This window comes from Aplosporella prunicola (assembly GCF_010093885.1).
Source record: "Aplosporella prunicola CBS 121167 unplaced genomic scaffold K452scaffold_14, whole genome shotgun sequence".
Taxonomy (NCBI): Eukaryota; Fungi; Ascomycota; class Dothideomycetes; order Botryosphaeriales; family Aplosporellaceae; genus Aplosporella; species Aplosporella prunicola.
The window spans coordinates 719,495-742,837 of record NW_022983542.1 but is presented as its reverse complement, the minus strand read 5'-3'; the positions used below and the strand labels follow the sequence as shown (position 1 = coordinate 742,837).

General features: G+C 57.8%; 7 protein-coding genes across 7 annotated transcripts; 5 read left to right on the top strand and 2 right to left on the bottom strand.

The window, feature by feature from the left end:
• Nucleotides 1–1,974: 1,974 nt before the first annotated feature.
• On the top strand, nt 1,975–3,339 carry K452DRAFT_298815 (uncharacterized protein; the record flags this gene model as incomplete). The annotated part of the gene is made up of 1 exon (XM_033542155.1): nt 1,975–3,339. The coding sequence occupies one exon, from the start codon at nt 1,975–1,977 to the stop codon at nt 3,337–3,339; it is 1,365 nt and encodes a 454-aa protein (XP_033397159.1).
• A 2,694-nt stretch (nt 3,340–6,033) lies between these two features.
• On the bottom strand, nt 6,034–6,596 carry K452DRAFT_298814 (uncharacterized protein; the record flags this gene model as incomplete). Its single annotated transcript, XM_033542154.1, has 3 exons — nt 6,034–6,191; nt 6,441–6,500; nt 6,557–6,596. The coding sequence occupies 3 exons, from the start codon at nt 6,594–6,596 to the stop codon at nt 6,034–6,036; spliced, it is 258 nt and encodes an 85-aa protein (XP_033397158.1).
• Nucleotides 6,597–7,201: 605 nt separating this feature from the next.
• On the bottom strand, nt 7,202–8,846 carry K452DRAFT_288145 (uncharacterized protein). Its single transcript, XM_033540599.1, has 2 exons — nt 7,549–8,846; nt 7,202–7,491 (listed from the first exon to the last, which is right to left on the bottom strand). Exons 1-2 carry the CDS (start codon nt 8,685–8,687, stop codon nt 7,254–7,256), a joined length of 1,377 nt encoding a protein of 458 aa, XP_033397157.1. The 5' UTR covers nt 8,688–8,846; the 3' UTR covers nt 7,202–7,253.
• A 368-nt stretch (nt 8,847–9,214) lies between these two features.
• K452DRAFT_288143 (uncharacterized protein) lies at nt 9,215–9,673 on the top strand. The gene has a single exon (XM_033540598.1). It carries the CDS (start codon nt 9,277–9,279, stop codon nt 9,436–9,438), a length of 162 nt encoding a protein of 53 aa, XP_033397156.1. The 5' UTR covers nt 9,215–9,276; the 3' UTR covers nt 9,439–9,673.
• A 3,998-nt stretch (nt 9,674–13,671) lies between these two features.
• Nucleotides 13,672–16,060, top strand: K452DRAFT_298812 (uncharacterized protein; the record flags this gene model as incomplete). The annotated part of the gene is made up of 2 exons (XM_033542153.1): nt 13,672–13,909; nt 13,971–16,060. 2 exons carry the CDS (start codon nt 13,672–13,674, stop codon nt 16,058–16,060), a joined length of 2,328 nt encoding a protein of 775 aa, XP_033397155.1.
• Nucleotides 16,061–17,275: 1,215 nt separating this feature from the next.
• Nucleotides 17,276–17,985, top strand: K452DRAFT_288140 (uncharacterized protein; the record flags this gene model as incomplete). Its single annotated transcript, XM_033540597.1, has 1 exon — nt 17,276–17,985. A coding segment is annotated over exon 1 (215 nt), but the record flags the coding sequence as incomplete, so codon positions are not given.
• Nucleotides 17,986–21,972: 3,987 nt separating this feature from the next.
• K452DRAFT_39527 (uncharacterized protein) lies at nt 21,973–22,892 on the top strand. The gene has a single exon (XM_033546608.1). The coding sequence runs from the start codon at nt 22,184–22,186 to the stop codon at nt 22,676–22,678; it is 495 nt and encodes a 164-aa protein (XP_033397153.1). The 5' UTR covers nt 21,973–22,183; the 3' UTR covers nt 22,679–22,892.
• Nucleotides 22,893–23,343: the final 451 nt, after the last annotated feature.

Here is a 23,343-nt window from a genome sequence, read left to right as displayed (position 1 = left end):
AGAAGAAAAAGTAGGCGCACACACATTTAAATACATGTTGAAAAAAATTTATACCTTACTGCGGCGCACAAAAAGAGTTCGGCCTTACAAGAAGGCCTACATCTCTATCCGTTTCCAACCTCAAACCCCCTCGTCCCTTTATTATATTATATTACTATTTTTTATAAGCTATTTTCCTGGTTAGTAGTTTTATTATTATTATATTATTATTGTTATAATTGTCGTGCTGGGATTCGAGCTCGGGATGTTGTTTGTAGTATCGTGATGTCGTTCAGACTGGCTGGTCTTTAATTAAGCCACACAGCTCTCGGTGGGTTGCAGAGGTGTTCGTTTCAGTGCATTATATAAGGGGGGTTGGCCTTCTGCGGGGACTGAAGGTGAGTGTGAGCTGCTGGGTTTTGGTGTCTGAAAGATGGTGTTGTCTTTGCGGCGCTCAGTGTTTCGTCTTCACTTCCGGAGCCTTGGGTCAATCGGAAGACCTTCTGAATCTTTGAGGCGTGGGAAAACAGTACGCGGTAGATAGCCTTTGCAACGAAGCGCTCAACCGTAGGCCTGTTTCACTATTTGCTCATCGCGCCGGCCAAACATCATTGTCCCATTGACGTCTAGCGGGTGATAGAAGACTTGGCAAAGGGATTCCGTCGGTGGTATGCTTAAACATGGCTCGCGGCGTGTAACGATTGGTCCGGTATTCTGCTAGGATGTGTCTCGCAGAGATGGCTAGGCTAGGTGTAGACCGGCTTGTCTTTACCTTCTATGCTCACAGAACATAAACATGCATCTTCTCAAGGAGCAAGGGCAATATGTCAATATGACAGAATGTGTTGAAGCATTGAGGTGTTCCAAGGATAGGGTAGAGGCACGGCTGCAGGAGTCAAATATGGTCATTTACTGAAAAGTCCAAGCAGATCAACAATTTTCTGGGACTGAGAGTTTCGGATGTCAATGGCCAGGTAGATCCCAGATATCCGAGGTGGTAACTGTTTTCAAATGGGCAGAGATTTTGGAGCACCAAGATTGCTTCGCCAATCAGGCTGCCACGGATCTCCACAACTGCCATCGCAAGGGTTGCGAACAGCTTCCAGAGGGGTCGTAGCAATGGTACACCGTGTCGACTTCGGAGTGACCGGAAATGGGGCTTCGGGGCCGATCCTTGAAGGACGTAAGGTTCGACGAAGAGTGGGATGAGTTGACATGTCGTCTCGCAAAATTGGATGGATGTGGGTCGGGCCGGGTCGTCCCGCAGGGGAGCTAGGTAGGTAGCGCGTCCCGCTCCGTGCGCACTTCGCTTGTCGATCCAACCTCAACACCACACTGCATCCACACACGCAGGGGTTCCCGGCCCCCGGCTGGAAAATTTTATTGACTCGAGTATTGACTCTCCCTTCGATATAATTCTCATTAGATGTCTCTCATCGCAATTTCACGCTTCCCAGTACCCATCGCCTTCCCTGCACCTGTACCACTAAACTGCCTCTGCCTCCCTTTCTCAAGCATGTTTGCACGTTGGCACTACATCTACGGGCTGGAGGAGCTCTGTCGGAGGGTTGAGCATTCCGGGTTGGCCAGTGTCGAGTAGATTCTTCTGTACACGGAGGTGGATTGATATTCTGGTTGAAGTTGACTCCTATTATGGAGTACTACCACATTAGCGTCGATAGAAGATGCTAAAGTTTGCCACAAGACACCCACGAAGTCCTTTGAAAACCTACTCAGATGTGAAAGTGGATTCTCGAGCGTCCTCTAGAGAGGCAGGCGCGTGGCTTCTTACACTCTGGCATGACCTACACTTCACAGTTACGCTTCATCAGAAGTCCGTTCATGACTCAAACCTCTACTATCTAATCTTCCAGCGACCTTCCTTCACGAACACTTTCACCCTTCAACACCAGCTTGGCTCCGATGTCGCAGACGCCATATATGCTTCCACCCATACACTTATCCTACCACCATCTTTTACTCAATCCTTCAGCAATGATGGACATTGAAGACGAAAAGAAGGACAAGACCACCAAGTCTGTCGAAAAAGTGATGCATCGGAGGCATGGAGGTGAAGGGCAAGGAGTCACCGGCCAAAACGAAAACAAGGACATTAAACATAATGGCGTCGCCTCCACCAAGCTTAATATGACCACACACCAAAACTCACCAGCAAAGACTAACATCAAACAAGAACCCAAGAACAGCACCACCAAAGCTGTCGATATTGGCAAGGGCCAGGAACGCGAAAGTGAAGGCAGGAATCTTGGACATGAAAACGCCGAGAGAAAGGCACACAAGGACTTCATAAGCAACGTCACCACCACCAAGTCTAAAGCAACCTCACAGCAAGCCCCTCCAGCAAAAGACATCATCGAAAAAGAATCGATGGATACTACCATCGACATTGAGATGGGCGAAGACCATCAAGGCGAAGGCAACAATCTCGAACACGCGAACACGGATAGACAACCACACGAGAGCCGCACCGACAGAACGAAACCTTCCGCCGCAACCCTCCCTCTCCGATCCACCTCCACGCCGCCGGCCAACTGCGCCGACATCCACGTCTATCCGCGCGCCAACTCCGTTCCTCCTTCACCCGCTCACGCTATGCTCTCATACAGCCCCAACGCCAGCGCCCTGCACCCATTCATCCGCGAGCTCCTCGCCCGGTACAACGACCCCAGCGCCCCCTTCGTCGACACCGAATACCCGTACATCCAGTTCGCGCTAACGCAGCTCCACGCCTGCGCGCCCAGCGTCGAGGACCTCATCGCGGCGCGTCGCCTCTGCATGTTCTTCCGCGGCAGGCAAACAAGCGTGTGGAGGATGGGGCCTCTACGAGAGTGGATCGAGGAGGTAGCGAGGAAAGAAGCAGACGGTCAGAGAGGAGATGGCGTGGCGGGTATGCCGAAGCTGGAGCAACTGACGGACGAGCAGGCCCAGGCGGATATCCGGCTTGCGGTGCAGAAGGTCGCCATGTACATGGCTGCTGAGCCGGAGTATGTGGGCGATGTGTGTGCTGAGCTTGGGATTAGGGTTGAGAGACTGAGTCCTGACCAGAGGATGGTGGGAGAGTTGCAAGACAACGACGGCAAGCAACATGGGTGGCAGGTATCTCAAGATGGTGCAGACGTGGCGGAGGCTGCCCAGGCGGTGGCTTACGACCACACGCAAGAGGAGAACCAGAGAGTGCCGAAGCGGTTCTTGGGCGAGCAGCAACGCGATGACGACACTGCCGCACCGCCTGCGAAGAAATTGCGCGCGGATGCGGACACTGACATGGACACAAACACAACAAGAAAGAAAATCGGCCCGGAGTGCATTCCTCTTGGTATGGAGCGGCTCATAGACTAACGCATAGCGAGACAAAGCACCACTGACAAGCCGGTATCACGAGCGAACAGAATCAGAGAAGCAGTAAACATTGATTAAAGGGCTTGTAGGCGGAGCGGTGGTTGAGTACCTCACTCAGACGGCGATGGTGGGAGGAGTTGTTACTGAGGGAGCCGCTAGGCAGGCGGGTAGCACGAGATCACGAGCGGTGTGGGCGAATGCATGGATGGATGAACGGAGCGGTCTGGTAGGGACAGAGAAGCATGCAGGTAGCACACTGAAAGCAGGCAGGGTCTCGGGAGCCTAGGCGCTGGGCTGCATTATCAACTACCTAAATAGAACATCATTAGCTAACAGCCGCGCTCAAATGCACACGAACACACATGGTGAAGCAGCACACAACCAAAGCAACCAAGCAGACATATCGTGAGCGCGCACTCAGCGCCGCCAAGACCAAAAACGAGAGACAACGCGCCGTTGAACTAATCCAGAGAGAAACAGAAACAGAAACAGAAACACAACGAGTCAAAAACAAAAAACCCACGGAGTGGTCCCCCTCCTGCGCAGCCCGCTCAAACGGCATCGCACGTCTCTCCACCGCCGGTGCTGTGTCCAAGACACAGCGCCCCGATCCGTCTCGCCCTGTCCCGCCGTCCGAATCAGTGCTTGCGGCCCACATAACGAACCGCGCACGCAAACGCGCTCACCTCACTCACTCGCTCGTTTGGTTTGCAAGTAAGTAGCCACACCGACAAGCAAACCGACGGCGATAGGCAAGGGAAAACGTCATCAGAGAGTAAGGCTGTGAGAGGAAGAAGGCAGGACGGCGGGGAGAGGAAAGGAAAGGCACATACACGACCGTCAAGCGTCACCGCCTCCGCAAGCAAACACACATATACAAACAAACAGACACGCAAACGACAGCGGCAAACGCCGCGTGCTTTCGTGCAGCAAGCTTGCCTGCATGCGAGCAAGCGAGCTTGCATGTACGCATGTACGCATGTACGTACGCACGTACGTATATGTACACTACCGCTACCACACACACACGCGCGCGCCAGCCTAGCCTAGCCTAGCCCGATCCAGCACGTCGCCATTCAACATTTGACATCTGACATCTGACATCTGGTACCTCATCCCATCTGACAAGCTCCGGCCCGCGCAAACGGACACACAAACGGACGGTAGGTAGGTAGGTACCAACGAGGACCTACCGTGCAACAACAACCCGACAATACCTAGCAGCCTGGCAGACACGCACTTCGTTCGTCATCCATCGCGCCCTCAGACCTAACCCACACCCCAAACCCAGCGTACAACCCACTGCCCGCCGTCTCGGCCACAGCCCACAGCTCACACCAGTGCGCCTAGACACGGCTCTAGGACGTGCTGTACTGTAGATAACGCAGCCCAGCCCAGCCCTTGTACCACTGACCCGCACCAGCCCGTCCGTGCGTGCGTCAGAGCGCGAACGTCACACCGCGCTGCACCGCGCTGCAGGCTTGCAACAGAGAGGGCGAGTGGGGCCGTAGGGCTGCGCTGCAGGTGTGACGCGACGACACGACACGACACGACACAGCTCGGTTTGGTTTGACGTGACAAAACAGACGACTCAGAAACGACTCAGACTGGGGTGGTGGTGGGTTCGGGTTTGGGTTTGGCGGTGTTTGGTGTGTGTGGTGGACGGGTGGATGGGGGGATATGGGGGTTGAGGAGGAAATGGAAATGGAAATGGAAAGGGAAGGGGAAGGGTAAAGACTAAAGATGGAGGGTTGTGGTTTTGCACAACAGTACGTCATAGCAAGCAAGCAAGCAAACTAGGCATCATCAGAGACTAAGTGCGATGAGAGAGAGAGGAGTGAAGAATGCCATTTCTGTCCGCCCGAAGATAAGACTGCTTTTCGTGGGAGAAGGGACGAGGCGCGCGAAGCTAGATGCTACTACAGGGGTACAGGTGACAAGGCGCGCGCGCGAACAACAGGAGAAGAAGGAAGAGGACGAGAACCGAGGAATTTTCCTAGCGTACAATATTGGCACTGTGGAGAGAGGCAGTGGTAGTCGTAGTTGTCGTCGTCGTCATAGCCGTCATCGCTGCTCTCTGCCCTGAATGAGAAGAGCTGAGTCTTCACAGGAAGAAAGAGAGGAGAGAGCGAGTGAGAGAGAGACTGACTGACTGACTGACTGCTGGAGGGATGGGAGGGAGGAAGAAAGGGGAGACAACAGACAGGGGGGAAGGGGTAACAATGCATCGACGATGTATGGGAGAGGAGGTGTGAATAGAGGGAGGTAAGCGCCGTTGAAGAAACAATAGAAAAAAAACCCCTTGGTACTGTGCCTGTGCCGTAACATGCCCCATTCTTCTGCGCCGGTGTGTGCCCGCTTTCCGTTTAAGCATTCCCATGTGACAGAGTAGGAAAGAAAGAAAGAATGGTCAGGAACAACAAGTACGCGGCGCCGCGAGAGCGCGCTGTGAAGAGAAGAGAAAGAACAAGAGGAAAAGAGACTGGCTTCTCGCCGGAGACCACGGCGTCGCGAGGGCCGGGTTGGAGAAAGCCAGTTTTTGGCGTCTGAGCTCTGGCAGGCCCCGTTCGTTGGAGCCGGGGGACCACAGACAGCGGCGAGACGACGACCAAGGCCGTCGAAGGAGGTGGTGCCGTGTCAACGCGGAGGCGGACGACGATCCCGAGCAGCGGCAGTTAGGTTGACGGGGCCGGACTACCAGCCGCCGCGCTGCGGCGTGCCGCAGAGTCTCTGCATGGCGACCTCGGCGGCGTCCTCCTTGGCCTTTTCGACGTACTGGCCATCGTACCAGAACCGCGCGGGGACGCTCATGTTGCCGATGTGGACGCTGCTGGACCAGGCTGTGCGGCCGCCTGCCAACCAACGAAAAAAAAAACGACCCGTCAGCTTGGCTCTCGTGGGAAAGAAGAAAGAAGGGAAAGCGGTGAATGTTGTGTCTATGTGTCTATGTGCATTTGGGGAAGCTTGTTCCGACGACGGGGTGCGCCAGGTGGGAAAAAGGGTAAAATGCCCAAAAATATGATCTGTGTGGGAAGCAAGGGGGCCGTGTGCAAGCGAAGGAGAAAGCCCCGAAAGGGAAGAGACACACGACTCAAACTCACCTCGTCGGTCAGAGAACTCCTTGTAGACTGGTGGGGGGTAGGAGATGGCCCTGCAGTAGTCTGGGAGGAGTCAGTGCCAGGGCAGCAGGTAATCAGTGGGGAATAAAAGCAGGTACCTTGGAGCTTCTCCTGCCACGAGTTGGGACGGCCGGCCATTGTGAAGGTGGTGATGATTCGGCTTGTGGGGGCGATGTGAGGGCTTGGATGGGGAGATCAATTGTGGATTTCGAGCAAAGAGCAAGAGCAAGAGGGAGGCCTACTTATACGCAATTGGAAAAGACGCGTCTCGCAGTGGTTTGCCGGGGGGTCATGGGACGGTGTGTTCAACGCAGCTTGACTTGGCCGTTTGGTATCCTATTGAGGGCGAACGCATCTCTGGGGATTTGGAAGGGACCCAGGAGGGTGGTATTGAGTGGATCGGACCGCGGAGTGGGCGACGAGAGGGCGCTTTGCCAACGCAACGCACCTGACGCGGGATGGCTGAGTGCAGTCAGCAAGGAGGGAGGACGCGACTACGTGTGTGAGCTGGCCCGTAGCGACGTGTCTCCGCTTGCTGGATGATGCAAGTCATGCAGCCTCGCGGATCCCGCTTCCCAGAACTTTCGCGTGGCCCGCTCGCCCAACAGAGCCGCACGGCCGCCGGCTTCCTACGAGATGTTACGCAGCGTAATTGTTTCATTTGCGTCTATCGGCGTTACAACAAAGGCCTTCCCAATTCCAAACGCCTGCCTGAATGAAGCAAACTTCCTTCCATGCTGATGCCCGTCCGTTTGTGTTCATGAATATAAGGAAAAATATCGAATCAATTAAATTTCACCCCGTCTCGTCCGACGCCCGTCGCAGAGGCGTTGGCCCCCGGAGCGACGTGCTACCGCGCGTCGTACGGTGGAACACCTCGTCAATCAGACGCTTGGGGCCGACGTAATCCATGTTCAGCTTGAAGGACCCGCTCCTCGACAGCGGTATGTGGATGTGCGTCGTCTGCTTCGAGTGGAAATGGTTCTTGATGCTGTCATCCGCAAGAGCCACCACGCCCGTCGCCACAACCACGCTGCAACATCGTTTGTTAGCACACTGCACGCAAACGCCGCCGGGGTGGTGCACTTACTCGGAAAGGTCCGACACTCCCTCCAGGATCGAACTGTCACTGATCCACATGGAACAAGGGGGGATCCAGCCGCCCTTTGCCGCCTCCTCCCGCGTTTGCGCCTTGCTCAGCGCAACGGGCACAATATGAGCGACCGCTTTTCCGTCGTCCGTCCGGGTGAGGTGGTAGGCAATCCGCGTCGCGTCGCCCTCCTTTTGGCAAACCCGTTTCCATGCATACCCCACTCCCCAGTACTCAAACTCGTACCTCTTTTTCGACTTGGCGCCGCGGCGCTTGACATCGACGTGCGCGTAGTTGGAAAACTCCAACTTCATCGTGTTCGTCGGTATCAGCTTGGCCTTGCGCGACTGCCCAGCCGACTTTGGCCGTCCCTCGGCAGATCCGCCCGCGACAATCGAGCCGTACCCGGAGTCTTGGCGCCTGAGGCCCGAGTTGGAGTCTTTGCGCTCGGGCTTGTGGCGGAACGTCGCGATGGCGCTGCTAAACGACCGCTGAAGAGCAGGGCGCTCGGACGGCGGTTTCTGATACTTGCGGATCGAGTGACACACTTCGCGACCCGAATCCCTGCAATATCGCCGAAGTGAGAAGTCCCGGCTCTTGAGATCATGCATGCGGAGGTGGAACAACGTCATGGCCTGCTTTCCGCGCCTCGTCTCAACTTGGGCGTCTATCCTTAGATTCATGTTTCCGTCTATCGTCGCATCATCGTGACGTATCGACAGCTTTTGCATCGAGGGGAAGAGTTCAGCAAAGTCCCGGGGTGTAGCGGGGATGGCATCTGAGGGGAAGGTTTCGCGCCTGTGCTCGGGGACCTCATAGGGAGGATAGTCGTCGTCGTCGTCTTCCTCCTCTTCCAGATCGTCCTCCTCGTCAGACGTCGAAGCATAAGTGTCGACTGAATCGACCGAAGAGCGAGACTCGGAGACGGCCGAAGCGTTGTAGTATCGCCCTCTGGTCCCCTCGACGCGTCCGTAGCAGGTGCCATACTGCGGCATTGGTGGTCTTGCGGCCTGGACGGCGAGCGCCACGTGCCTTGCGTTGTAGGACTCGTTGCTGTCGCTGCCTTCGCTGTGGCGGGAGCTAGTGCTACTGGTCGAGTCGACCTCGCGCCAGTGAACGTTGTTGTGGTGGGGGGCCATGATTGTTTTGGAGAGAAAAACCAGAAAAAGATTAAAGTAGTAGTAGTAGAGTCGGTATGGTGGGTAGTATTAAAGGGTAGGTGTCGCACACATGTAGCCACAAGATTAGTCGTCGTCGAGCGTGGCAAGAGGTCAGCGTTCCGGGTCGCGCCGGGGGCGAGGGAGGGTGGTGTTTTTGTACGTGGTAAGGGGATGTGTTGAGGTTGGCGTGGCAGGTGATCGCGGGAGCGGCGTGGTGGCAGCAGTTATTGTACTGGCGCTGGCCGCATGCACTGTGCAGCCGAGGGGTCGTTCGACTGATGATCGATCCATGCATGACCGACACGACCCATGAAGAAGCGGAAGCGCCAGAGGGTGCCTAGCACGACGCCTGCACTGCCCTGCAAGCACCCAGCCACCAGAGGGCTCCGATGAGAGGCTCGATCCCATGCTCACGCTACCCTCCTTGTCCGTTTTGTCCCGCGCCTGTCTGTCCGCCCGCTCGCCCGTCCGCCCTACATACCATAGGTACCTTTTTTTTCCCTTCACTCTTTCGCCCCGGCGAGGCGGCCAAAGTGCGAGGGCAATACGACACGATACGACATTTGTGATGGGTGGAGCGGGTCCAGAGGCCTTTTCGGTGGGGCCTGGCCTTGGCCGATCCCCGCCGCCCAAGCGCTCAGACTCTGCGCATCCCGTCACTCCGTCTGCCGCTGCTGGCGCATCATCCCACACTCCATGCCCATCGCGGATAGCTTCCGTCACGGCTTGAATCCTCCCACGTGCTAACCAGCGCCGTCGCCCAAGCCCTTTGTGCCTCTCCTGACGGCGCTTGCGTCGAGAGAAGGGGAGGGGGTACGTCACTTTTGCCGGCGTCGTACAGCTGCAACAAATTTCTTGTCGGTGCCATGGTTGCTGACGGTAGCGGTGTGCCTCCTTGTCCCTCTGGCCTCTCTCGGTCAATATTGTCGCGCAATTCACCCCCCCCCCCCCCGCCAATCTCCCCCGGCGATCGTCAATGACAAACTCAACGGATCCCCAGCATTGGTGCCCGACTTGTCCTGATGGATGCTCGGCCCGCAAACAACATCTTTCGCAGGGCTGAGGAAAAAAGGCCTTCCCCACGCTCACACGAGTCGCATGCAGTGAGACTACTTCCGCATTTGCATCGCTTCCCTTTGCGCGTCAGCTGACGGGCCTTGGGGCCTTTTTTTTTTTTTTTTTTTTTACACCTATGCCAGACAGTCTGTCACCTCATTTCACTTCATCTCCAAACGTCACTGTGCTTGATATTATTCATTAACCGACTTCCCAATCCGCTTCTCGCAATTTCCCTCGCCGTCGACCGCTGCAGCCAATGGGACATCCAAACGTGTTGACGTTCCTTGGTACTCAATCCCACGGAACCACTCGGTCCAGCAAGATGGAATCTCCAACCGCAACTCTACGTCAACCTTATCGCGACAACACCTTGTAGGCGGAGGCTATGTAGGTACTCGGTCCCGTTAGCGAATAAAGTGATCGACTTTCCCGCACCAATGTTCCTTGCAAATCCACGAGTCTGTGGCCAACACGCGGCATGGCGCGCATGATTGGCAGGGGAACATGCTTATATGCCCGCCGGATGGAGCATCCACTGCAGGCGACGCATCGCTAGAACAAAAGTCGTCCTCCGCCTGGGACAAATGGCGGTCGCGCAACGAGTTATCTTCCCCGATTCGCCGGGACTCGCCCCAGAGATCTCCCCGATAGCATGGTTCTCCGACAGCCTGCAGCACAGCCGCCCTTGGGGTCGGGGTTGGTCTTGCAGTTCGTATGGTCCAGCCCGCTTGGCGTGAGGAGTCATGGCATGTGAGCGACATTTGCGGCTCCTCGATCGGGAAACTCCCTCGGTGTTGTTGTTCTCGATAAAGTGGTGATGGTCATCGTCACCCTCGAACCTGGTATACCGCTCCGCCACTGCCCATTTGCGCTGACAGATATGCAAGCTCTCAAGCCGAACCAAGATACCGCCCCTCTCCACTTTTGCCTGGGACGTTTGCTGCGCCTTCAAGGCAGCAATGAGATGCCGGCCAGGGACGATACGTGTCTCTTGCGGAGACACTAAAGCAACGAGGCGTCATGATAGCCTCAATGAGGCGGCGCATCTCAAGGCGACAGCAGCACTGCGACGTAATTGCCAACAGACCGTTTCCCCGTTCCGCACGAACGCCTTTGGCGTGCAGCTTACCCATACAGCCGCAACGAACAGGAATGCTTCCTTCAGAAGACCGTTAGGGGCCTAGAAAGCCTTGTGTCCACCGTCCGCCGCCGGACGCAGCCGACGTTGGGCAGCATTAATGCGGTGGCAGGGGCCTGAGGCCCTTGTCAGCAAGACGGTAGAAGGAATTGAGCCTGAATGGCCCGGCTCAAGGTGGGATGACCTGGGGTACAGGATGTTGGGTGACTTTCACCAGCGAATGGGGGGATATCCAGATCTTACTTTTGCTTGCTCAGCACATTCTACACACCTTTTCGATGCCTTTTTTACTTTTGCACTTTCGAAAAACCGTGTGCTGTCTCCATGCGGATGCGGATAAGCAGTATGCGTGCTTACGACAACAGCTAGCTCACTTCGATCCATAGATTCGTCCTACCCAGTTCACTGCGGCTGTAACAGACAGCTTCATCGAAGTATCGCCCATCTTCCAGACGTTTCATCCGTCTTCTTCTGCGACGGCAACACTCATACTTGTGCCAATTGGCCCCACCAACTCGACTAGGTAGCCTTGGAGCATCATGCGATTCGGGTCTCCATTACTGACAGGTAGGATTTTCCTCTCTTCTGTGAGTTTTCCCTGTTTGGTTTCCTTAATGCAAAAGTGTGCATACTTGTACGACAAGCGGGCTATCGCGTGGACATGACTGCCTCCTGGTGTAACAGACACTGGCCTATAGGGGCGGACTGGCTGCCTATTGGAGTGGAAGGGTAGCAGCACTCGAAATGGATATGGCTACCTGACCATGCGTACGGAGATCGCATTCACCATCGTCGTCATTGTCGTCATGATCATCACGAGCAGCATCATGACCTGCAGTCTCGCTTCCTATCATCTGGATCATCGCAACGGGTGCGCCAAAGAGTAGGGATCCGAACAAACACCCCCCACTCGAATAAGATGACAGACTAAAAGCTGACTGGGCGGGTTCCAGATCGCATCAGATAGCTAGCGCTCAGGCAGGCCGTCTCCGCGTCAAAGTAGGCAAGCGGCATGAAGACCACTCCGTCACGTCGTCATTCAGAGATCCGGTACTTCCACACTCCTCACTAAGCAGCAGCTCCCCCACGTTCTGTCTTAACAGCCTTACGGGCTGCTTACGCCCGCTCGTCTACCGTCTGCATCCGCCTCGGCGCGGATGTTCCCCCCCACGCACGCCACACCCGACCTTGTGTGATGCGATCGAAGCAAGCGCGGAACATTCGAAAGATCAGCGCGCCTATCAGTCCGCAGATGGGATAAGATCGTTAGGGCTCGGGAAGAGCACAAACGGGCGCCGACGGGGTTGGGAAGCCGACTCCGTGAGATGCGCGCCGCCCCGTGCGCCACCCACGCCACGATGCACAACCAACACCACGGCCTTCGAGGTGGCAAGCTCTGCCATGTCGGATGCGGGCCTGTTGGAGTCAAACGTGGCTTAGGGCGGTGGCGCTGTGCCCTACTATTGCACAGCCGACATGGGCAGATCTGAATATGGAGCTGATGTGTCGAGTGTGGATGCAGACAGCAGGCGAAGTGGCAGTCCCCCTGAGTAGACGCATGTGTAAGGGGCAAACCAGCTGAACAGGCGCATCACACTCGCCAGCAGCTGCAAAAAGGCGCTGGGGAGGAGTGGGGTGACGCATTGCGCGCAGAGGCCGGCGGGCGTGAGGGCGAGAGCAACGCTGCTGCTACTGAGCCGAGTCCACGGCAACAAGGCGCCGCCGCCGCCCCTCTCGGCTCCACGAGGCAACAGCGCAACGAAGCCGGCTGCCCAGAGCACCGCCGTGCCCCGGACCGCCACGCCAGACAACACTCTCACCGGCTTCACGCCACACCCACACACGCAGACGCCGAGGGGCTCGTCGAGCGGCACGAGCGCGCTTCCGACGCAGGGCGGCCCGCTCTCCGCCCGCATTGCTGTCGCCAACGCCCAGCAGCGGAAGACGGCTCGAAGGAGAAAATGATGGTCGCGAAAAAGAGGGAAAAAACCACAAACCCACATGGCGGCTGGCTGGCTTTCACCGGACCGACGCGCCGATCGCGGAAGAGAGGTGCCGCCCATGGTATGGTAGACATCCACACCGGTCACGGGCGGCCGACACAGACACGGACACACACCCAACCTCCTCTGACAGAGATGGGACCACGATGGTGATGTCGTGCCTCGGGGGTGGGCGCTGCCGTGGCACCGGGAGGATGGGGCGATGTGGTCCCGCGGAAGTGGTGTCTGAGGGGTGTGCCGCCTCTAAGTTTAGCGCGCTCGTTTCGATGGCGTTTCAATGCATAAGACGGGCAATAACGTTTCACCACGGCGGGCAGGTGATTTTTTTGCGAGCGAGCGAAAGAGAGATGTCGCGTGGAGGCCCCACGACTGACGGCGAAAGGACAACAGTTGGCAAAAGAGCCAAAGACAGACCAGTCGCAGCGCCTTTTCAGGACAGAGGCCGTGAGCCAATGGAACGGGTTGTCGCTGGCTTGGCGTATCGCGGGCGGCGCTGCGGCGGGGCTATTTGATTGGCCAGCGAGCTGCGGGCGGCCGCGATGGGCGCCAGGATGGTGAAACGCCCCCGTTTCGAAACGGACACACCCGCGCGATAGTTAAAGCTCGGGGGGGTTCCTGGTTAGCTATCTATTCTTGTTCCTGCCTGTTTCTCTCTCTCTATTGCTGCTGCTGCTGTCTGTCTACTACGCAGCTGGTCTGCTTGCTTGCTTGCATTTTAGTAATTCTTCTTTTTCTTCAATTTTTTTTTATTAATCTTTCAATCATGCTTGCTTTCGACAACAGCCCGGCCAAGCGCCGTTCCAGCTACGGCTGCCTCCCGCCCGTCGTCGAGCACGACTTCTTCGCCGCGCTGCACGCACATGTCGCCGCGGCCTCGTTGCAGGTCAACGTCGAGGAGAAGGCGTCGCCCGTCACGCCCGACATTTACCGCCACATCGACGCCATCAAGCACCTCGACGACGCCCTGATCATCGAGCTGCTCCGCAGCGCCCGCTTCTACAGTGAGTAGTGTTTACCTAGTCGAGCTTGGTCCACGCAATATAACTGACGTGGGTTTTGCAGCTAAAATCACCCCTGCTGCTGCTGCTACTACTACTATTCACACCCCCCACAGCCGCAAGGTCAGCGCAGAGGTCCCGGACCTGGTCTCGGATGATGGCTCGTCCTCGCCCGAGACGAGGCCGGCCCTCTCCACGCACAAGACCAGCCCCTCGGTACCGACGCTGAGGCTGTCGTCGCGGTCACGGCCGGGGATGCCGCAGCGGGCAGCGAGCGACGGGCAGGTGCTGCGCCGGGCGGCAGAGGAGAAGCCGCTGCCCGTGGCGCCGGCGGCGGCCGAGGGCGGCGCTGGCTGCTCCAAGACCGACGACTCGCAGCGGCCCAAGCTGTACGTGTGCACGTTCTGCGACGAGGCCTTCCGCACCAAGGCCTACTGGAAGACGCACGAGGAGGAGATGCACGAGCAGCCCAAGCGCTGGACTTGCCCGGATTGCTACCGCACGTTCCACGCGGAGAAGAAGTACCGGCGCCATCACGCCGAGAGCCACGGCTGCAAGCACTGCGCGCCGAGCCGGAAGCACCACCACCACAGCGACGGGCGCAAGACGGCGTCGTCATCATCAGGCTCGCAGTCCGCGTCCGCGCGCAAGTGCGCCGACCGCTCGGTCCTGCAACTGCACAAGAAAGCCGCGTACGGCTGCGGCTTCTGCGTAACGCTGCTGACGTCCTGGAGCGAGCGGTGCTCGCACGTAGCGGCGCACTTCGAGCGCGGCCGCCCCCGCGCCGACTGGAGCACGTCCAACGTCGTCAAGAGCCTGATGCTGCAGCCGCAGCTGGCGGGCGCGTGGGAGGCGCTGCTGACGCGCGAGCACGGCCCGGACCGCGCGCACTGGCCGTGGTTTGGGTGGCGGCGGCGCGAGAGCCGCGAGCTGCTTCGCTCCATGGAGCAGCAGGGCATGGTGCGCGAGCGGGCGAAGGCGCTGGCAAAGGCCGCGTACGACTTGGGTCGCATCGAGGACGCGTGGATGCAGCAGCATCTGCTTGAGGAGGCGAAGCCGTCGTCTTCGTCGGGCTCGTCGGGCATGGGCATCACGGCGCAGCGCCTCGCCCAGCGCCAGCGCGAACTCGCTGCTGAAGACGGCGACGACGACGTTGATGCCGACGGTGACGAAACCCCCGTCCTCGCCGAGGCGGAGCGCGGCTTCGTCTTCCCGGCCGCCTCGTCCGTCTATCCCACCACCATGCCCCCGACGCCCCAAGCCCCGCCCCTGCCGCCCATGCCAGCACGGCACGCGCCGTCGGCATCTACGCCCGCGGCTGGTGCTGCTGCTGGTGCTCGTGCTGGTGCTCTTACGCCCTCCATGCGCTCGCACTCCTCAAACCATGTCACCCGCCAGCGCCCGCAGTTGCATCCCGCCATGCGCTCGCCGTCGTGCCCGCCGCACTTGCTGTCGCCGTTCCAACAACAACAGGAAAACTCCAACCACATCAACACCGAAGGCGCAAGCGCCGGCCACCGCCGCTCCGTCTCCCCCGCCACAAAAGACCTGCTCCGCCTCATCGACCAAGAATTCCCCTCCGGCACCTTCCTGGAGGGGTACGACCCGCTCGACTTCCGCACGCCGAAGCTCGGTGCCCCGCACGGGAGTCCCGCCTTGTCCGAGGCGCAGTTGACGCCGCAGCAAAGGGCGTATCGCGAGTTCTATGACCACATGCAACTGCAGGCGCAGGCGCCAGAGACGCCCCTCGTGCCCGCGCTCGAGGCGTATCCGGACTCGCCGGATTTGTCGGTCCAGCAAAAACCGCAGCGTGTCATGCCGCCGTCGGTAGCGGCGTTGCGGGCGCGGCTGGTCGCGGGCAGTATTAGTGGCAACACCTCCGCCAACGGCACTGCCCCTGCTGGTGCTGGTACTGGGGCTAGGAAAATGGCGCCCCGCGTCGAGGACCACCACAGCAGGGACAGAGACAGGGATATCGTGACGTTTGACCGGCCGGGCGCGTATGCGGCGTTTACGGCTACGGCTGAGGGGCCGGGCGGTGCTGTTCGGGAGAAGGAGGGGAGAGATGGGGGGAAGGATGAAGGGCAAGGGTTGGGGTTGAGGGGAATGGTGCGCAGGTGTGGTAGTGTTAGGGGGTGGGGGGGTAGAAGATAGCTGGGGTTTATATACCTAGGTTTGAGCGATATTTTATTGTGTGTATTTTTATGTGCTTGTTTGCTATGCGCTGGTGCTGTGTGGTTGTGTGTGAAGTTGTAGTGTCGTGTACGTATGGTATGGACTATCGGCCTGTCTAGTATATATATATAGTACGTGAAAACTATACAAACATAGACATCTACATCTACATTATATCTACGGAGATACATGCACATAAATACGTCTATTATAACTATAGTCTATATACCCAGGACCCAGTAAATACGCCATACCTACTTCGTCGTGCTAGCTTGGAATTTAAGCCCAGCTTCTGGTTCTAGAGGATAGTAATATAGAGATGTTTAAGTCGTGTTTTATTAGAGGTAGAGGTAGAGATGTTACGTATATTTTAAACCGCTAGTTGGAAAGGGCGGTTTAGAGGAGGGTTTAGGATTTAGGATTAGAAGGGGGAGAGAAGTAGGGTTTTTGTATAGTAGTTTGAGACTATAGGGTATAGTAAGTAGGAAGAAAGAGGTAGTAGAGCGGAGAAAGTAGAAAAAGAGACGACGGAAAGGTATAGTCTATATAAACTTAGCTGTATATACAGACGGGTATACTCTTATTAGATACGAAATACTACCGTAGTTATATAACCCTATCTATTCCATCCTAACACGCCCTTCCCTCTACTCTTCTACTATTACCTCTCCAAGAACAACTCGTCCGCACACAGCTAATCCACCACCGCCGCCACTACACCACACCACCACAGCACACCGCCCACTGCTATAACACCTCCTACTCCTACTCCTCCTTCCACCACCACGAACCCCACTCAAACGACCTACACGTCTTCCCCGATCTCCTCCTAGTTAACGTAGCAAAACACTGTACTGTGTAGGTTCTATATCCATATGCACAGAAGGCTTCAGTGATTAGCATGTGTGTAATATGTATGGTGCGTGTGGATGTATGTAGATGTTTTAACCCAAAGGAAGGACGTACGGCGAATGCATGTTGAGTGTTGAGAGGGGCGTGTTAGGGTTGCGCTTTGTGTGGGATGGTGGGTAGTGAGATGTAGCGTGTACCGCGTGCGTGCTAGTTGGAAGAGGCAGGAAGTGTAGGGTTTGTCTTAGCAGTAGCTCCTGGGAGGGGACAGGGTGTGCGTGGTAGTTCTAGGAGGTTGTGGCTTGCGGAGGAGCGAAGAGAATGTTGACGTGTTGACGTGTTGGAGATTCTTGCCACCAGAGAGAGTAGGTATCGTGGGCACTACCACCGCTCCATCTTTTCCGTCAAGTTAACACAGCTAACGCCGAAGAGACGGCAGTGACGAGAAGAAGAAGAAGAAGAAGAAGAAGAAGAAGGAAAGGCACTGAAACCACGCGCACACAGACACTAAGAGTAAGAAACCGAAGACCATACACCAGCGACGAGACGACCACGGACATAAAACCTACGCTCAAGACATTTTGGGAGTTGAGACAAATGAACAACCGACACCCCCTCTCCTGAGTCCTGCCTCTACAGCCTATAGGCTACGCCCTCATCCCCACATCCGCAGTCTACAGTCCCCTCCATCACCACCCACTCACCTCCCGCCACCCTACCCAACCCTACCCATCCCACAACCACAAGCATAATACCGCATGAGCTATTTCCCCCCACCCGCCCTTCATCCACCACAAAAACAAAACAAAACAAAACAAACAAGCAAACAACCCCCCTCCCCCGCCCTCTACCCTCACAATGCAAAGCCAAAGCCAACCAACAAGGCGGTAAAGCCCCAAGCTCATCAAGGGAGCAGGGCTCACATCCCGCATCCCGCGGGGCTGAGCAGCAGCAGCGGCGGCTCTAACTATAGGTAACTACTAGCTACGCACGCACTGTACGCTACACGCACGCCCGGGCGGCACAGCCGACAGGCACAGCCGACAGGCGCGGCTGGTGGTAGGTGCGTTCGTGGGCGGATGGGTTGGGTATGGCAAGACGACGACGACGACGGCGGCAGAGGCGGCGGTGAGAAGAATGAGCCGTTTTCTGGAAGCCGGTCAGGTCAGGCAGAGGACAAAGAGCGGGCAAGCGGGCGGGCGGGCGCGCTGGCGTGGTCCTCGGAGGCCGCCATCTCGTGCCTTCCATGTCCTTGCGCGATCTCATCCCTGATTCCTTGCCCTCCCTCCCGTCTACGTCTGGTCTGGCCTGCGGTCTGCGTACAGCACAAGACCTACACACACACGCAGGCCTCGCCGTAGGCACATACACCGCACGCACACGAGCGTGCGTTTCTAGAAGGTAGGTGAGTAGGTAGGTCGCAGACAGCTGCGCGGTGGCAGCTCTACCTAGAGGGCTCGAGCAGGCAGCACCGGCAGCAGCAGCGAGCGAGGCTCCGGCGAAGCCTGGTCGACGGGATGATGATGAGAGGGCCAGGGCGCAGAGATCGTGGCCTGCAGACACAAACACGAACGCACATGCACACGTACATACGAATACACAGCGGAGGTTTACAACGAGCGGGCCGCTGGGGGGCTTGGACTGTAGGTAGGTAAGGAGGAGGCGGAGCTTCGTGGAGCGTGTCAGGGTGTGCCTCGACGACCGCGATTGCGCTTCTGTCCGGGGCGGTGGGATGGGATGGGATGGGGAAGTGAGGAGAGAGGGGTGACGATGAGCACGCAATCAATCAATCAAGCAAGCAAGCAAGCAAGCAAGCACGCGCCCACGCAAGCAGCATAGCACAGTAAAAGGCGCACACGGCACCAGCGCCGCTGCTGCCTGCTCCTGCCGCCATGCGCGAGATATAGGCCAGATCGAGTCGAACAAACAAGCAGACGTGACCGGCTCGAGGCACTCCGCTACCTGGCTGCTGGGGAAGAGGGGAGAAGAGGCCAAGGGGAAGCTTTGGGCTTCTTCGTACGCAGCAGCAGTAGTAGCAGCCGCCGCGAGCATCGTGCTGCATCACCCTCGACTGGCTGGGCCGCTGGGCCGGCGGCACACTTACCAACAACAACTAGCACCGTCGCCGCTGCCGTGAAGGAGGTGTTCATGCACGGCGCGTGCGAGCGGTACCACCATCACCACCTCCACCAACTGACCTACCCGCCTTCCCCCCGCCGTGCTAAAGACGCCAGCCTGACGATTCCAAACGCCTCTGTGGATGGCGTGCTGGCCGCGCGGTGCCTGTGGCCAGAGAGCATCAGGCCAACCCGTTACGCGTCGTAGTCGTCGTCGTCTCGCTGCTGATGAGCAGCAGCCTGGCAGCACCCCCGCCGCCACTGCTTTCGTATTCAGGAAGCCACCGGCTAGCTCAGGGCGGCGACTTCTTTGTCTTCCCCGCATATGCGGGATTTGGAAAACACAGCGCCCGCTCTTTTCCTCCTCACCACGAGGCGTCAAGGCTGACCGGATGAGGCAAACGGCCCCTCCCACGACAGCGTGTTCGTATGACTTCTGATCGTCGCACGCTCTGGCCCAGCGCCATTTGCGGAGAAAGGCTCGATTCGAGAAGCCACCACAGCGCCTCGAGATGACAGGACCAGGGGGCCGTGATAGGGCTGTACAGCAGCGGGAAGGCGTGCCTTGGTCCGTCAGAAGCACAAGCTACTGCCGCCTTGGCACGGACCATGCGTTCGTCCTCAAGTTTCGTATGCTTGACGTAGCTGAAGAACAGGGGCTTGGTGGTGCTGGCTTTGCCTAGCCTGCCGGAGATGATGATTGTGGTGGTGGGGAGGGGGGTGCCGTGCGACCACCGCGGCGGGCAGTGCCCTCTTCGTTCCTGGACACCGCCGGCCTGACGGATATCAGCGTTTCGATACGTGCGCCCACCGGAGGTACTTGCGATCCATACGACGGATCTGCGAGCTCGTGAAGCCTTGTCAAGCCGCGGAAACCTGGCCGTACGCCGGAATTGCCTCTCTGGCGTCGCCCCGTCGCCCTATACCACGCATTTTTAGCACAGGGGTTCGGCGAAGCTTAGATGTTTGATCGCGCGGAAGATCGACGCTCGGAAGATGGCCCGTCCATCATGTGCCAGGCATCGCAGCGGCCTCTTTACTCCCTCTGGAACCTTTGGCCGAGGGCCAGGGAAGGTGTATAGCGGGAGCTGCGGAGCGTCTAGAGGTTGAGTAACGCTTGAGCGCCCTCTCGCCCCGGCCGGGAAGATCTGCGACCGGGTGAGAGATGGCATTGCTCGCGCTGTACAACTCGACCCTCTCGCTACCAGCCTTCCGGCGTGAGAAAGGAAAGCCACTCGTAGCAGTGAGCCACGTTGGGCGCAGATTCGCATCAGAGATTCCTTCCTTCGCAGATTGTTGCTCGCCGCTTGCTCCCCCAGCCCGAGCATTTGGAATTGCGTGGAGGGAATTGCTTGGACGCTCCTGGCCCTGCGCGACGCGCTGTTTTCTGCATCAGCTCACAAGACATCGAAACCGGGAAAGCGACATAGCCGGCGGGAGGGCTCTCGTGCTCCCCGTGGCGGGACCGCAGTGCTGGCGTGCAGGGCATGCTTGGATGGTTGACATGTGGTTTTGAGTTTTCGCCCCGTCGTACGGCGGGACATGGTGCGAGTACTGTTGAGACCGGATGCAGCTCGCCTCGGCCCTTTGCCGCAATCTTGTAGAAACGGCTCCCTCAACGGTTCTCGAGGCAACTTACGAGGCGGCTGTTTCAGACCCCCGGCGTATGCGCAATTTCCTCCAAGTCCAAGGCCTTCAGGCAAGTCACTGCAACGCTCCTCTCCCACACCGGCCGCCATTAGCCGCCAACGCAGCTCAAAACAGGATCAGGATCATGACAAATGCCGCCACCAGGCATTCTCGCGTGGAGATGCACGCTGTGGTCGTGATGACATGCCTTGATCGGAGGTCATGAGGACGCGAGGACGTTTCGATGCCAAACGGCCGACCAACCCGCGCCGGTCCCAAACTTCTTCTCTGGCCAAACAGCGGGGTATCGGGAGCTCCGAGACAGACGGCGCCTATCAGACTCGACCATAGAAATTGGGTCTTTCCCTTTGTCGCCTCATAGCGGCTGACACTTGTCTTTGAACTCGAGGCCGGCCCGTACCGCTGGGCTGGACGTTTTGCTCATCACGTCAGCCCCGCGAAGGAGAGGCCCAATGGCACCAGCAGCTTGGGGATCGCCGGGATGGCCCTGTACGACGCTGAGGTCACTAATCGGAGAATTGAGCTGGGCCAGCCTCATCGCCCCGCATCTGAGTGGCTCGATGGCCATGGCGCCTGAAACCGCAGCGACGGTCCTTTATTGTCCGGCCGCGAAATCATGTGGCCCGGGCATCATCAAAATTCGGAAGCAGGATGCAATAAACTCAAGGCCGCTGGCGGTAGGCTGCAGGCCGTATCCGCCCTTCCCTGCGTCTTAGCTGGGGGCATGCCAGGCTTAATGGGGTCAGCACCACGGAAAACTCGTCGATGCAGCTTAACCACCCGCTGCAGTCGCTGCCCCAACGGGGGGCGACTGTCAGTATCCGTGCTCTGGCCGCGACCGGATCCAGGCGGGCTCATGGCTCATGGTAGAAGGGGACCGGGCACATGGCAATCAGATGACGGACGGCATTCCAGACATTTAGTTGGGGCTGGGCAAGTCAGATTCCAGGGAGGTAGACTAGGCAAGGACGATTCGTTCGTTCCTGATCAGGCGGACGCCGCAACGTGTGCGTGCGGGGGGGCGCCATGCGGTCGGTCGGTCGGTCGGGTGCGAGGAGTGTGAGAGATCGAGTGCGAGAGATCGAGAGAGAGAACGTGACCGTGACCGTGACCGTGCGTGGCGTGGAGTGGCGGGGCGGGTGGAAGGAGAAGCAGCAGCAAGCAAGCAAGCAAGCAAGCTAGCATTCCAGCTGGCTGGCGGGTAAGAAAACAAAAAAAGGACTGATGATGGCAGCAGCAGCAAAGAGATGTGCGTTGTGGTCACGGAGGGCAAGTGGTGGCGGGGGTGAGGTCTGTCGGGGGCGCAGGCAGGCTCTAGCGGGCGCGCTCTTACCCCCCGAACACATGCGCCTATCTGCACGTCACAGCTCGACCTCTATCCTGGCTATTGGAGTCCCACTTCCCGCGCGCTTCGGGGCGGCGAGGGAATGCGATCGTCTCAAGCCGCTGCCCGGAGAATTGCCTGCTGCGTGAGATCTTAGGTGGAATGCAAAAGGCGGTGGCGCTTTTTCCTCTCGCTCGCCTCTCTCTTTACTTTTTTCCCTCTCTCTTTGGTGAAGCTGCTATAGACTTTGTGACAGGTAACGGCCTGCCACCTCCCCTCTTCCCTCCTCCTCCCTCGACCGCGCGGCAACCGGCCCACAAGGAAGCGGTGCAACGCCCAGTCAGCCCAGGCTTGGCTGGTCGCCGATACAGTGCTGACATGCACAGCCAATACTTTCCCTGCCGCGGATCACGCTGGGCCCGCCAGGATGACCTGCAGCAGCAGCTTTCTCACATGCATGGGGTTATTGTTAGGATCGGCCAGATGAAACAGCGCGCGGATTCGACGACGTTCCTGCGTCGAGATTTGGATTGCGGGCGCCGGCAACGACGATCCCTCCCGGCCGGCGCAAGGAATGCAAAGCTGCGTGAGCGAGAGACAATTCGAGAGCAGCCCCCGGGGCAAATCATTCCTCCCTGGCTTCGGAGACATAGATAGACCGCTTTAGGCCACATCCGTTGCTGCAGCCTGCCAATGCTACCGTGGTGGTGCTAGAGAATAGAAATGGTCTGAGCCTGGGCAATACCGTGGTCATCTTTTGGGGCTGAATCTGATCCATCATCACCTGGGTACATATTTTCTCCTTTGGGCCAAACCACCGAGCTAACCCTACTCTGTTCCTGTCTGTACTTTCCCTTTCACAATAGACACAAGCTCAAATCTGTCCCGATCACCACCTACCTTTTATTTTCCCCCGTGAGAAGAAAATTATTCTCTCGACAAAGCCTTTCCGGGTCTTGTGTGGCCGCGCGCTTCCCCGGTTCTCGTTCTTTCCCTATTCTCTCTCCCGTTCTCTCAACACACACACACTCTCACATTCACACTCCCGCCCACCCCCACCCACACACCACACTCCCTCGTTGTCGCGCGCGCACGCACGCACGCGCACTCTTCTCCGCACGCCTCTCGTCATCATCACTCGTCTCATCTCATCTTTCTCTCTCGTTCGCTCTCTCACTCTCTCTTTCTCACTCTCACTCTCACTCTCACTCTCAGTCCCACAACCACCTACGTCGACCAGTCGCACACATCAGCGGGGTCCCGTCACCGATATATCATTCATCTACCTGGAGTGAGTTGTGAGGCTCTCCCGGTGGAAGGGA

Coding starts and splice junctions, on each gene's coding strand:
- K452DRAFT_288145 (XM_033540599.1), bottom strand. CDS start 8,687: ATGGCCCCCCACCACAACAACGTTCACTGGCGCGAGGTCGACTCGACC. Junction 7,492..7,548: donor GGAGTGTCGGACCTTTCCGA/GTAAGTGCACCA, acceptor ACGATGTTGCAG/CGTGGTTGTGGCGACGGGCG.
- K452DRAFT_288143 (XM_033540598.1), top strand. CDS start 9,277: ATGGGTGGAGCGGGTCCAGAGGCCTTTTCGGTGGGGCCTGGCCTTGGC.
- K452DRAFT_39527 (XM_033546608.1), top strand. CDS start 22,184: ATGCAAAAGGCGGTGGCGCTTTTTCCTCTCGCTCGCCTCTCTCTTTAC.